General features: G+C 41.5%; 3 protein-coding genes across 5 annotated transcripts; all 3 read left to right on the plus strand.

Moving 5' to 3' along the window:
• Positions 1-358: 358 nt before the first annotated feature.
• Positions 359-3,070, plus strand: LOC115731995 (probable S-adenosylmethionine-dependent methyltransferase At5g37990). Its single transcript, XM_048281549.1, has 3 exons — positions 359-535; positions 868-1,542; positions 2,411-3,070. Exons 1-3 carry the CDS (start codon positions 446-448, stop codon positions 2,771-2,773), a joined length of 1,128 nt encoding a protein of 375 aa, XP_048137506.1. The 5' UTR covers positions 359-445; the 3' UTR covers positions 2,774-3,070.
• A 1,098-nt stretch (positions 3,071-4,168) lies between these two features.
• On the plus strand, positions 4,169-11,902 carry LOC115726188 (sulfhydryl oxidase 2). Of its 3 annotated transcripts, none has more exons than XM_048281546.1 (12): positions 4,169-4,284; positions 4,334-4,633; positions 6,122-6,146; positions 6,227-6,319; positions 6,785-6,966; positions 7,534-7,603; positions 7,690-7,758; positions 7,884-7,954; positions 8,039-8,195; positions 9,669-9,709; positions 10,581-10,727; positions 10,807-11,457. In XM_048281546.1, exons 2-12 carry the CDS (start codon positions 4,404-4,406, stop codon positions 11,285-11,287), a joined length of 1,566 nt encoding a protein of 521 aa, XP_048137503.1. In that variant the 5' UTR covers positions 4,169-4,284; positions 4,334-4,403; the 3' UTR covers positions 11,288-11,457. The 3 variants fall into 3 exon arrangements, with proteins under 3 accessions (XP_048137503.1, XP_048137504.1, XP_048137505.1); XM_048281547.1 differs by lacking the exon at positions 4,169-4,284 and adding an exon at positions 11,484-11,902 and having other exon boundaries at positions 4,291-4,633; positions 10,807-11,297; XM_048281548.1 differs by lacking the exon at positions 4,169-4,284 and adding an exon at positions 11,484-11,902 and having other exon boundaries at positions 4,291-4,633; positions 10,807-11,250.
• Positions 11,903-12,550: 648 nt separating this feature from the next.
• Positions 12,551-13,987, plus strand: LOC115756034 (putative fasciclin-like arabinogalactan protein 20). Its single transcript, XM_030695717.2, has one exon. It carries the CDS (start codon positions 12,743-12,745, stop codon positions 13,838-13,840), a length of 1,098 nt encoding a protein of 365 aa, XP_030551577.1. The 5' UTR covers positions 12,551-12,742; the 3' UTR covers positions 13,841-13,987.
• The last annotated feature ends 24 nt before the right edge of the window (positions 13,988-14,011 follow it).

Below are 14,011 nucleotides of genomic sequence, written 5' to 3' on the forward strand. Positions count from 1 at the left end.
TTACTTCTGAGTTGATAACCTCATTAGCTAAATATGGGAAGATCCAATGCACGTTTTCCCGTTCTTACCTTTACTTTTGATGCCCCCCTAAGTAAACTCAAAATTTCGCCGGCAAATTTATGATTCTTTTAGCAAAGATTTTGACCAAATACGAATTCATCAATGATCGATCTAGGGGTACTTTTATGAGCACTCTCTTTATCGCTATAGAATTCTTATATACGATCGTGTAGTTCCTTTCCGGGCGGTGTAGAATTCTTATATACGATCATGTAGTTCCTTTCCAGGCGGCGGTAAGACACCCAGCTACTTGGTACGGTAGGGTAGGGTAGGGTGAGTGGTGTACAACTTAGATTGCGACTAATCTTCCTAACTACGCTTGGGCTGAGATTTGATACTATATATTGCATGGCTTGACCTGCGAGTGGAGAGAGAGAGAGAGAGAATGGACGATGAGAGGAAGATGAGCATCACTGGAGCAATGGCCATGAATGGAGGGAACGGACATTACAGTTACGCCCTGAACTCCTCCTATCGTGTACTTCCTATTATAAGATACATATATATATAAATAGGATATGTCACTTTAGTTTTTCTCTTTGTATCAACAATAAAATCCATGTCATAAGTGGAATAGACAAATGAATTTTTTATTAAGATAACGTGGTTTACTGAAATTTTCCTAAATATCTTTTTCATAATTTGGTTCACCAGCCATATGATTCCCTTGATCTCACCTTTCTTGAACATCTTTTTGTTTTCTCTCTCTTCATACGTCGACTTCTAATCATTATTATATCAAATTACCAACCTTTACTTGGTGAAATAAGTATTGCAAAAGTAATCATCATATATTGTTCTATCCTACAGAAAGGAGTCATTGTTGCCGCCATGGATATGATCAAGGAAGCTTTACCCGCAACTGTTGATCTCAACCACCTATCTTCATCCTCTCCAAATCCCATCATCAGAATTGCAGACTTTGGTTGCTCCACGGGACTCACATCCATTCAAGCCATCGAAACCATAATTCGGTGCCTCTTAGACCTCATCAAACCCGTCGAACAACCTCAATCTCGTACCCTCGAGTTCCAAGCCATCCTCAACGACCTCCCCACCAATGACTTCAACACGCTTTTCGCCGACCTCCCGCCCGAGAGGCGGCGGTACTACGTGGCGGCAGCCCCTGGATCGTTCCATGGCCGTCTCCTCCCGAGCGCGTCCCTACACTTGGCATATTCGTCCTGCGCGCTCCATTGGCTGTCCCGCGTTCCGCAAGAGATATTGGACAAGTCTTCCCGCGCTTGGAATGGAGAGAGAATTCACTACGCGAGCTCGCCTGCGGAGGTGGTAGGGGCGTACTCTGCTCAATTCGGGAGAGACATGGAGGCATTTCTTAGTGCGAGAGCGGAGGAGATGGTCGGTGAAGGATTGATATTTATGGTCGTGCCTGGTGAGCCGGATTTGGTTCATGATTCTCGGACCACAATGGGATCGGAATTGGAGCTGCTAGGTTCTTGCCTTGTGGACATGGCCAAAGCGGTACATAATTTGCATGGATGGGCTATCGGTTGATGCATGAGATCGTACGCAAGAATAAGATTAGAGAGATTGAATTATGCATTTCAGGATGATTAACAAAATTTGGTGATGCTAATAAACTTCGCTTTACTAATACTTGTTTCATGAAGCTTAGCAATAGCGTGTTCAACTTGTGTGTCCTAATTGGGTAATGCTTACTTGACGGTCACACAGTCTGACTGTGTTATGCTTGCCATAATTTTTTTTTGACAATTCCCTTTTTTGTGTTTCTTTTTTTATTGCTATTTGCCAGTCATAAAAGATTTCGTGGCTAGCAAAGCACTGTCCACTATCAAATGACAGTGGATGGTCACGCTTCCATCGTCTGTCCTAATTATTCCAACAAAGTAAGTTCACAAGAGTTAGAAAAGCATCTCCTTAAATAAGTAATCATGTTCAACAACAACAAAAAAGTAATCATGTGGTTTCGTACATCATTTTGTCGTGATTTTTTTTTTTTTTAAGTTGCAATACTAAGTCTATAGATCTATGCTACAAAGTATGCATTAACTTCCGTGAAAAATAACATCTCCAAGTGAAAATCATGTAGTGCGACATATTGTTGGTTGTTTCAGCTGTCTACCCCAGGACGAAAAACTAATTTCGACGGTGCTAATATGTGTCCAATATGTGCAGTAGAAATCTATTTATTAAAAGATTAAACTTGATTTTTTTTTTTTTGGTCGTATTCTTGATGTTTGACACATGGTGAGGCATTGACATTGCACGTGAAAATGGACAAAGATAATACAAATGGCGAAAATCTCTATTTGGCTCCAAGAATTAAGCACGGTGATTATTACTTTGAAATTGTATTTTGGGGACGCAGGGGGCAGTAAGCAAAGCCAAAGTAGAGAGCTTCAACGTGCCAATATATTTCCCATCAAGAAAAGAGCTGCAACAAGTGATCGGTCGAAACAGATTCTTCGACATCCGGAAGATTCAGACCTCGAGCCACCCCAAAATGCACGTCGCTCTTTCCACCCCGGAATCGCTCTCTCTCCTCTATAGAGCCGTATCCGAGGGGTTATTGCTCCATCATTTCGGCGATGAACTGATCATCGACGACTTGTTCCACCGGTTCTCGCTCAAAGCGGCGAAATCTCCCTTTTTCCTGAAGCCGGAAAGCCACGAGACCATCACATTCTTTGTGGTCCTCAAGCGTAAAAAGTCTGAAGAGAATATGCAGTGATTCCACTGGTGCATACTCTACGTTGTTCCATGGTGGGCAAAATGTCTTCGCCAAATACCTTTTTCTGGTGGAGAGAAATGACTAGGAGCAGAAATTTGAGTTCAAGTCAACGGGGACGTTGACTGGATATCCCCAACCCAGACGAGTTTGTGCTTAATCTTCCATGTGGTGTGCTGCTTTTTCATATTGAAATGAATATTACTAATCACAGTAGTGTGCTGTAATGGCCTTTGTTAAACCTCTGTAGATTCACATTTGCTTGCTCTATCTTAAAGAATGCACAATTATGTTAATGCTCATGTCTTCTCATTGCTGAAATGTTTAGTTTGTTTAACCCGCTCTATCGAGATATCATGTCTTGCTACCGCGAGATCTGCAAATACTAGGCAACTCTAGTTCTGGAGGGTTAAATCTTTTGGTGCTTGAGAAGCAACCAAAACCATCAATCTCATATAAAAACGAAAAAAAGACAAGATTGAGACTATACAATGTAGTCAAAATGGATAACACTGCACATGTTCTGCAAAATTAGTATACTAACCAACATGTTAGACAGACTCTTATCAGACATTAGCATGACCTACTCATTTAATGTGTTCGCTCAACTACTCCTTGTAACAGAGTCTTTAACAAGAATAAGAAGGAAACGAGCTTGAGGATGACAATCACTATTTTCGAGTTTTATAGCTCGAACCAATAAATGGAGATCGCCCATTAGTCAGTCTTCTCCATTTCATTTACCGAACTCTTTTATTCCAATCGATACTTCTTTTAAAAAAAAAACCTCCGAAAAGATTGTAGATAATTGTGATAAAAAGATGCTCAATTTGCTCATAGACATATAACCTAGATTATCTCAAAAAGTTTAAAAAGAAATGAACTTAGGCCAATTCCGTGGGCTTTTGGCCCGCCTTGATTTGAAGAAGCACAGCACATAGGTCAAGCACATAAGCCACAAAGCTCCCACGCTTCCTCTTGGATCATAGATCCACAAGCTCTTACACTCTCTCTCGTTTTTTAATAATTAAACCATTTGTCGATGCAATCCTAAACCATCTTACCTTTTGTCGATGCAGACCTATTGACTAGAAATCGCCACCCGTTCTACGTGGCACCGTCGATCTTGACGTGAATAATTTTTAATAATTATTTTAGCCTTTAAAATTTTTTGAAAAATCACATAATCACGGCCATTGGTATGCATACATAAATTCCAAATGTCCTAGTTTATGTAATAAAAAAAGATGCTCATCTGGCTCGTAGACATAGAACCTAGATTATCTCGAAAAGCGAAATGAACTTAGGCCAAACCATGGGCTTTTGGCCCGCCTTGATTTGAAGCAGCACGTAGGTCAAGTCAAGCACATAAGCCACAATGCTCCCCCTCTTCCTTGTCCACGCCAATTACTTCCGACGCACACCAAAACCTGAACAAATCCGCAACTAATCGGCGATCGGACCCTTCGTAAAGATTGCAGATAATTGTAACGTAAAGACATCGATCCCAAAACCTTAATTCCAATTCAAGCTGTTTCCTCACCGAATCCCCCCACCTATGAGCTTTGCTCGCCATAGCTAGATCGGAGAAACCTCTCTCTCGCTCTCTCCCTCTCTTGCGGGATCCATTTCCATGTCTTGGATAGCTGCGATCCTGCTGTTCGTGAATCTGGTGCCACCGAGCTCCCACCGAGCGACCGCGTCTTCTTCCTCGCCCGCGGTCGGATCGCGCTCGATTCTGCGATCCGTCGGTGCCAATGGCCCCGCCGCGGATTACGCCGTCGAGCTGAACGCCACCAACTTCGATTCCGCCCTCGGAGGCTCTCCCGCTACTCACGCCGTGGTCGAGTTCTTCGCCCACTGGTCAGTGCTTCTTTGCCTCTCAATAGCATCGCTGTGTGCGTGCGTGTTCGATTATATGCTTCGCTTCGATTTGGTTAGAAACTCCGTTTGACGCGATTCATTTCCCGTTCGGGAACCCGTCTCTCCAGCGAAATGATTAGTGTTAGGTGATATAGAAGCGTTTCTGGTAGTTTTTCAGATCAGGTTAGCTGGCGCGCTTAAGTGAGCTCTACCGCTGTTGCATCTGACACGTGGTAGTAGTCTGAGCTAATGAAGTAGAATGTTCATTTGTTACTCCATTGCTCACGAGCAACTGAAGACTGTGCGATAGATATCTGCTTCCGTTTAGCTCTGTTGGAAATTTATATTTTCACTTGAATTAGGAACTTGGTAGCAGTAGGGACAAAATTGTCGTCGTTGGGTGAAAGCTGGTTGAGTCGCTTAGGATGGATTTTTATGAGTAGCCAGCATAGAGGTAGCTCTGAAGCAGGTTGAGTAAACAAAAGTTAAGTCAGGGTTGACCCCTTTTGTAGATGGTTCTATTGGTCATCAGGGAGACAATGTCATGGTCATATATTTGTCAGCCTTTATTTTAAGTCAGAGAAAGCAGCAAGCTGCCAAGAACCATTAGACGGTGAGGTTATGGTGGTACTCCTCACTAACAAATATCAATCTATGGTGGTCGGTAAGATAAAGGACTGAATGTTGCGTAGTGGTTACTGTATTTGTTCGTTGGGCTTGATTGCCCTTGCATCAATGGACATGATAATTTTAATTGGGTATTTAGGCAACACTTAACAGTTTGTTCTGAGCCTCCAAACATTTGTGAACCATTATCTTGAGATTGCTTTGTTGCACATCAGTGAGCTCTTCATGGTCAAGCTGCAGAAAATTTTAATTTAATACTGACTTGGAATGACCTTATTGCTAATATTGGTTCATGCAACCCTTTGGTTTGGGGATACAGATATCATGTTTGAAAATTATTGGAGCCAACAGGAGCACCAGTTGAAAGAGTAGAGATGAAAAAAATCATTCGACTTGCAGGTTTATCAGAGACAATGTGGATGAGTTGCTTAGAATATGAATTTTAAGGACTACATTGCATTTTGAGATGGAGGCTTTCACCCCAATGCTCTTGCTTTGCTATAAGTTGGCCTGTCATACTAGAAGAGCAGATAGCTGCAGCTGATCATAGTGCTAAATGCTAACACTCCTGATAGCTTGAATATGATTGGCCCAATCGAGTAAACACCAACTTGCAATTAGCGACCAACCCTGCATTCTGAAGTTATGATCTTTTGTATGACCTTTGCAAGCATGGACCCTGCATGCTCTCTCTCTCTCTCTCTCTCTCTCTCTCTCTCTCTCTCGCACGCACGCCCAACAAGTTTGAGTGTTCATGCATGAGTTTATGTAGGTTTATTTGTGCGGCAGCGTGGGTATGTGGATTGGTGGTTGGGTATGTATGACTAAATTTCTGATTGCTGTTGATTATTGATCTTGCAGGTGTCCTGCATGTAGAAATTACAAGGTACTAGCCTAGTGCTACATCTCAAATATTGAAATAGTTATATTTTTCTCTTAGTAACTTTTTAATATTCCATTTTGTAGCCTCAATATGAGAAGGTGGCTAAACTTTTCAATGGACCTGATGCGGTGCATCCTGGGATAGTTTTGATGACAAGAGTAGACTGCGCACTGAAGGTACTTAAAATTATTGTGTCAGCATTTCATTCAATTCAAATACTGTTGCCTAGATAGACTGCTTTACGGACAAAAAAGCGCTGGTACTTGTATCCGGACTTTTGGTATGAAAGATCAGTATTGACATGGTTGTGCAAAATGATATAGGAATCTCGAATTGGATAGGTAATCGTGTTGACGATTATCTGATGTTCAGTCTGCTATTATTAGACAATGAAACGTTGATCAAAAGGAAAAAGAATAGTTTGCAAATTAGCTACTGATAAAGATGGATGGGTTCGGTACTTGAAGGCCACCACTTTTTTGTACCGTCCATCTATCTGAAAATTGAAAATGCTGGCCCGTTGTTGTTTCACTTATCCATGTTGTTGTGCTATAGATTAGCTTGCTGATATGGTCTTTTGCTGGATTCTCTTTAATACATGATTCAGCTATTTGACCTGTTTTGATTGTTTGGCAGAGCAGATAAACAGCAAACTTTGTGATAAATATTCTGTGAGTCATTATCCTATGCTCTTCTGGGGGCCTCCTTCCAAGTTTGTTGCCGCCGGTTGGGAACCTAAACAAGAGAAAAGCAAGATTCGTGTAATTGATGATGGACGGACTGCAGAACGCCTGCTAAATTGGATCAATAAGCAAATAGGCAGGTAGGAAGTATCTCTAGTATTTTCTGGTTACTAAGTAATTATTCAGGGGAAGTCTATCTTATTAGTCTTGGGACATTCTAGTAATGCATCCAGCCACTTCAATTCCTTTCTTCAACCTGAGATAAGTTTCTCCTTTCGGTTTTGGAATGTATTAGCAAATTAGTCATCTGTAATTTTCAGGTTCCCAGATTGACAGCTAAAATATATGCAAAATTCCATGCTTGGAATGTAATATAAGCTTTTTAAGTTTGGTTAACTGATATTTGTTGTGCTTGGGTTTTTCAATAGATGCTGATTCACTTAGCACTTATCAGAATGTATCGCAATTGTCAGGGAGTGAATTGAGAATTCAATATGAGGACCTACTTATTAAATTTCAAACAGTGAGCTACATTACGTTTGGGTTGAGACATGTCTGATCTTCGAAGTGATGTGGGCTTTAACCTTTCTTTTCATTTTTGTGGACGACAATCTTATTTGTCTGAAGAATTTGCCACATATTAAGCACTGCGGGGTTAAACTTTGAGTTCTCATTTTTTTCTCTATTGTTCAATACTGAATGTACAGCTCATATTGTTTGGATGATGAGAAATTTGAAAATGAGCACCTCTCGTCAAATATTTCAGACCCTGAACAGGTGGGATCATTGTAGTCCAAAATAATTCTTTTTTATCTAAATATACTCTTCAGTGCTATTATTAACTATGAAATGGTTAATTGAAGATTTCACGGGCTGTATATGATGTTGAGGAGGCCACATCCACTGCCTTCGACATCATTTTAGAACACAAGGTGCAATTTTTGTAACTTTGATATGGTTCTGTGAGATCTATTCTCTGTGTCTTCCCAAATTTTGCTCAATCACTTACATTGTCTTCAATTTCATTTCCGGTCCCTCCAAATATAATATGAAAAAGATCAAGTTGGAAACTCGAGCTTCACTTATACAATTTCTGCAACTTCTGGTTGCACATCACCCTTCGAAGCGGTTAGTTCACATTCTTTATTTTGCAACTATGATTCCCGTGAATGTTCTGCCTCACTAGTTTTTGACTTAGACTGTCCGTTTTAGGTGTCGTCAGGGTAGTGCAGAAGTTCTTGTCAACTTTGATGAGTTTTCTCCCTTGGATATGCTGACACTTGACAGACAGGAAGTTTCTAGTGGTGATGACAAGACAGCCTTTCATAATTTCCAGATATGCGGAAAAGAAGTTCCTCGTGGATATTGGGTGGGTACACTGTTAATTCTATTTGTCGTACTTCTTTGAAAATTGCATTCTCTACTTTTGTTGAATTCTGGATATTTTAGTATATGAGATTTATGAACTTTTTGCATCTGATCAGTGTTGATGCATTTCAATAATAATAGCACGGCACATCGATTCATGTTTGTTGAAATGTCTTTTAATTCGTTGAGGTTAGACTACTACAGTTGGGGGAAAGTGAGAAATGACACAGTTATAGCAGATCTCATTGTGATGTTGAGGAGTGCAGGAAAGATTTCCAACAAGCTGTAGCATAGAGACATATAAACCAGTTTTATACATCATCTTAAGCCCATTCTTAGGCTCCATTTGCTTTGCGGAAAATGAATGATTTGGAAAATATTTTCATAAAAATGACTGCTTGTATCAGGTACAAAAGTAAATGAATAAAAAATATTTTGATAATTCATTAAAAAATTTACACATAAATTGTTGTCGATAAACCATTGACTGATGTTTTCACACAATACGAACGATCATTTTTCTGAAATTATTTCTCAAATCATTCATTTTCCGCTAAACAAACGGTGCCTTAGTGTCCATTTCTCATGGTTAAGTAGTAGCAGAAGTCTCGTTGCTTGAACATTCTTTATCTGCATTAGATGTTATCTAGTGCGATCCTTTTTAGGCAATCAAGTTCTTCTTACTCCAAACTTTTATGCTTTGCCAAAAGCTATTTGGTCATCTGATTTTCACATGTTGGTGTGAAACTGTCATACTCGGCCATAGCACAAGAACGAAATTATAATAGGTAGAGCTACTGGAGTTTCATAGGATGCTTGACCGTATTATAACTGGTCTTTGGACTCTGTGGTAGTGATGCCTTTAACTTGAGAATAATGTTGAACTTCAATGCTTTGGTGTGACTTGTCAAATCTTAATGAGATGAGAAAGAAAATGTGAAAAGTTACGAATAAAGTTTGAACCCCGAAAGAAAGGAGGTTGGCTCACGCAAATCACAAGGTTCAGCAAGCAATTGGTAACCTGATTTCTGGTCTAAGTTGCTATAATGATACCATCCACAGAAACTCACAGTTGCCACAGTTGCCTTCGTGCATTTGACACTTTGACAGTGCATCAAACAACAAACATGATGGGTTTGCGACATCCGCAAGTGCCAGTAAAAGAGAACATGAGATGATACATAAGTGGAAAGCACCTGTCAAGCAATGCTTGAATGCTTCTTTTTAGAGAGTCATCAATTTCGCAACAATAGCAGTTGGGTATTGTGCCTCAGCCCACTAGAGCTAGGTGCCAAAGTAAGCTGATGTTTTTATTTTCAACCTTTTCTCTCCATGCTCATACGTATTAAATGTTGGACTTAACAATAGAAGAAACTTTTTTCCTGGAATTATTTCACATTTCCATCTCCATGGAATTTGATAAATTATATATTTCAGCAGTTCAATTTTGGGATTAACTTTTTGTTTTTTGCAGATTTTCTGCCGTGGCAGCAAGAATGATACTAGAGGATTTAGGTATTATTGTTCTTCTTGTCTTCACTCTGCACCTAAGCATCATTTTTGGAAGGTTCAATATAATTTGGCAGAAGCTCATGTCATTTCTTGTTACATTACGTCTAAGGAGGATACTCCTGACAATTGAACTTATCAGAGATATTAATGCTGTTCTTACCGACACATGATAGTGCATTTTGAACAATTCCCCAGTAAACTACTTACTCTTGTGAGTGTGCAGTATATAGGTCATGCACACATCGCGCTGTATTCTTCTCTTATTGTTTCACAGAGTTTGTAGTCCATGTGCTTCTGTAGAATGCCTGCAATGAGTTCATTTTGTTGCTGTAATTGATGTGATGCGCTTTTTTGACTTATTTACTTGATCCAAAGTTGGCAAGAAGAATTGGATTTCTATTTGTCTTTGGTAAAAAAGCTTCTTAACTGGCCTTTCTGTAGGGAGTCAAGCAATTTCGGCCAGTTGCATTTCATTTGACTTGCCGGAAGATGTTTAGATTGTGTCGATTAGGGGGTTAGTTAGTGAGAGAAAAGGCAAGTAGTGGAGGTGATAGTTGGAATGACCTGTTTTTGCATAGTTAGCTGTATGAACCAGATTTTGGTTTTTCAAATGGGACAGTTATTGGGAAGACACTAATTCAGTTCTCTTTGGTTAGTGTGCCTCTGGACTCCTCTGTGCTTTGTTACAGTTCTGGTAGTTGCATTTATAATTGATGTCCCAGCCCTGGTTATTGCAAAACCATCCCCTTTTTTTCTTGAACTGTTGAAGTGTCCTTCGTTGTCTAAAATATGAGCATCTATAGAATTTCTCCTACCTAATTACTATTCAGTCTTCATCTACGTTTTTAATTCAGACAATTTGGTTCTTTCCCAGTTGTGGATTGTGGGTTCTGCTTCATTCTCTATCTGTAAGAATTGAAGATGGAGAGAGTCAGTTTGCATTTAGAGCCATTTGCGATTTTATCCACAACTTTTTCATCTGTGAGGAATGTCGCCAACATTTCTATGCAATGTGTTCAAGGTACAACTATCTAATAACCACGTGCTTAAGCTTTTATAAGTATTATTACCATTTACCATGTGCAAATATTTTCTTTCAGCGTTTCTATTCCATTCAAGACGACACGTGATTTTGCACTTTGGTTGTGGAGTACGCATAACAAAGTAAATGAGAGATTGATGAAAGATGAAGCTTCTCTAGGCACTGCTGATCCCAAGTTTCCAAAGATCATTTGGCCTCCAAAGCAGCTTTGCGCATCTTGTCATCGGTCTGACAGTGGAAGGAATGATGGTTCTAGTAAGATTGACTGGGACCAGGATGAGGTTTTTAAATTTCTGAAACAGTACTATGGGAAGACGCTCGTGTCTGTTTACCAGAAGAAAGATATTATTCAGAATGATGGAACTAATGGTGCTCTGGAAGATTCAGCGGCCTCGACGAATGCGATTGCTGTGCCTATCGGAGCTGCATTAGCAATTGCCCTGGCTAGCTGTGCCTTTGGAGCCCTTGCGTGCTACTGGCGTTCACGGCAGAAGAATCGGAAGTATTACCACCATTTACACTCTTATAAAAACATATAATTTTGATTAGGTATTGATCAGATTAAGGAAAATAAATAAAGAATCTTATAGCGGGTAAAAGGCCGAAAATGTTCTCCAGTGCTAGGATTGCCGGCCCTTTCTTTTAGATTTTTTTGGGGTGTGGGGGAGACGAGAGTTTGTTTGTTTGGAGTTTGATCTTCTTATTTGTTTTTTGTTTCCTTCAACAACATTTCAGGCCAAGAAGAAGCTGGAATTAACATAGTTTTTGAAGGACAGTCGTTACACACATTGAGGTGCCAAAAAAAAAAGGTGAAATCAACCTCTGCAATAGGAATTCCCTGAACACTCGTACCAGTTGGGCCCTTACAAAGTTACTGCCTTTTGAAGGTCTGATATGGATTGTACAGTTACCTTTTGGACAAAATTACATTAGTTTAGATGAGATTGGGCAATTCCGTGGCCTTGTTAATGTACTTGTCCTAAAAGTACGGTAGAGGGTGACCAGTAGGTGTCACTGTGGATTTCTCAGTTTCAATTTTGTCTTGTGTTTGCGCTTTACGGAGTTGTTGTACATTGATGATCGAGCGGGATTCTTTCTTGTCTAGGGGGAATTAGTTGCTTCTCTTGGCAAAGGAGCGAACATTACAATTTTTGCTCATGATTGATGATTTATCTCACTATGATTGGTTCTAGAGGCATATATTTGTATCGAATGATGGGTTATGGCACCTTCTCTTCTCCTTTTCGGCCGATCGAATTTGAATGGATTGCCGTATCTTAACGTTCGGTAAGGCCTGGATGAGCAAGATTGAGTAAACGAGGTGCTTCAGATGTGCAAGTTGGATCCTCATATGCCATTGACATGCCTCATGAAATGTCCTCCTTCATGGGATGGATTCTTGGGATTTTGGTACGATGAGTAGGAGTTTACTATGGTCGGTGCGTTACCGATTCCAATTGCTCTTCGTGGGGTATTTCTCTACATCAACTTCCATCTTGAAGTGTACCATGTTAGGGAAATATTCACAATTCTTTCAAATGATTCGGAGATCTCTTCATGCAGACTTATCTTCTTGAAGATTGATGACTAGATCAATTTGCTTGCAATTCCTATTCACGTCAACAGGACTATGCAAATTTTTAGCTGCTCTGTTAGGCCCTCGAGATAACTCTCGATTGGCTCTTGCGAAAGTTGCGAGCGCACGACCAATATCTCTATGTAGTGTTTACGTACCGGTGATTTATTAGATGTGCAATATAATTTGCCAAAAGATGGAAAATACAAAACCCGCTTCAGCCTATGAGGTCAGTTTCGTCATTTGCGTCATAACCGCCAGAAAAACTGAACTGTTTCTAACAAACAAAACGGTGCAAGTGCAATCTCCCGCCAAATCTTCGGGCTCGTTGATTAGAAGCTCCTCTGTTCATTCTGAGTGCTCTTCACTTTCACCAGAGCAACCAAACTGAAAACCACTCTCCCCAAGCTCTCCATCAATGGCGTCCTTACTCGTCTTCCTCACCACCACCGCCGTCATCCTCATCCTCGTCTCTCCACTCTCTCTCTCCTCCGCCCCTCACTCCGACTCCCTCCATCGAGCCGCCCAGAACCTCTACGGTGCCCGCTTCACCTCGATGGCTCTGACCCTCGAGCTCATCTCTCAGACGTCAGTCGTCCCGCACTCTCAGTCACTGACCATCTTCGCTCCCCGAGACTCTGCCTTCTCCCGCTCTGGCCAGCCCTCGCTCTCTCTCCTCCAGTTCCACTTCACCCCACTCTCCCTTTCCCGTCACTTCCTCGCTTCACTTCCCTATGGCACTGCCGTCCCTACCGCGCTGGGCAACCGCTCCCTTGTCGTCACTTCCCTGCCGGGTGACCCATCCATTTCACTCAACAGCGTCAAGATCGATGGCCCGCCTCTGTTCGCCGACAAGTCCCTGATGGTTTTCGGAGTTGAGAGGTTCTTTGACCCTGGTTTTGAGCTCCCTTCGCCCGTTCAGGGCCCCACGCCTGATCTGAACTGCGTCTCCTCACTGAAGAGGGGGAATCGCGCAGGCTTTCCAGGCGATAGTTCGTTCCACGAGGCTTCAAGAAAGATGAGATCTTCAGGGTACTCTGTGATGGGTTCGATTCTCGGAGCGCAGCTTCTGGGGTTTGAGTATCGGACTGCTTCGTTGACTCTGTTCGCGCCAGTTGACAAGGCGATGACGCATAGAAAGGGCAATTTCAGCGAGTACGCTTCGATCTTCCTTCAACACGTGGTTCGTTGTAAGCTTCTGTGGAGTGATCTGGCTGAGTTCAGTAACGGGCCTGCACTGCCGACGTACAAGAAAGGGTATGCTGTTCGTGTCACGAAATCTGGCGACACCTTCATGGTTAACAAGGTTGCTATTGTGCACCCGGAACTGTACGTGAACGAGTGGTTCGTCGTCCATGGGGTTCGCGAGATGATCGGAGCGAAGAGCAGGGCAGACAATGTGAAGCACAGGGGGTCCCAAAAGAGTGGCCATTTCAAGGAGAAGATAAGGGTGAGGAGGCAGTTTCAGGTCTGGATCGCGATCTTGGCACTCGTCTCTACTCAATTCTGTTGTTGAGTTCTGGTCATCTGTTTCATTTCTAGTTGGCTGGAGTTTCGTAACAGGGCGCAGTGTTACAGAGATACTGATCTTCAGTGGGATTTTAACTCAGTACCCATGATGCCTCTGTTTTCTTTGATCCCCAGAGAAAATTCTTCACTGATGAACACACCTTATGATTGCTCTTGC

Source organism: Rhodamnia argentea, chromosome 6 (genome assembly GCF_020921035.1).
Source record: "Rhodamnia argentea isolate NSW1041297 chromosome 6, ASM2092103v1, whole genome shotgun sequence".
In the NCBI taxonomy this organism is placed as follows: Eukaryota; Viridiplantae; Streptophyta; class Magnoliopsida; order Myrtales; family Myrtaceae; genus Rhodamnia; species Rhodamnia argentea.

Bases quoted from the DNA above. Each gene is read 5' to 3' on its own strand.
- LOC115726188 (XM_048281546.1), top strand. From the start codon at position 4,404: ATGTCTTGGATAGCTGCGATCCTGCTGTTCGTGAATCTGGTGCCACCG. The intron at 8,196-9,668 runs GTGGGTACACTG...TGTTTTTTGCAG, and splicing joins AAGTTCCTCGTGGATATTGG to ATTTTCTGCCGTGGCAGCAA. The intron at 9,710-10,580 runs GTATTATTGTTC...GTTCTTTCCCAG, and splicing joins AATGATACTAGAGGATTTAG to TTGTGGATTGTGGGTTCTGC.
- LOC115731995 (XM_048281549.1), top strand. From the start codon at position 446: ATGGACGATGAGAGGAAGATGAGCATCACTGGAGCAATGGCCATGAAT. The intron at 536-867 runs CGTGTACTTCCT...TGTTCTATCCTA, and splicing joins ACGCCCTGAACTCCTCCTAT to CAGAAAGGAGTCATTGTTGC. The intron at 1,543-2,410 runs GTACATAATTTG...TTGGGGACGCAG, and splicing joins TTGTGGACATGGCCAAAGCG to GGGGCAGTAAGCAAAGCCAA.
- LOC115756034 (XM_030695717.2), top strand. From the start codon at position 12,743: ATGGCGTCCTTACTCGTCTTCCTCACCACCACCGCCGTCATCCTCATC.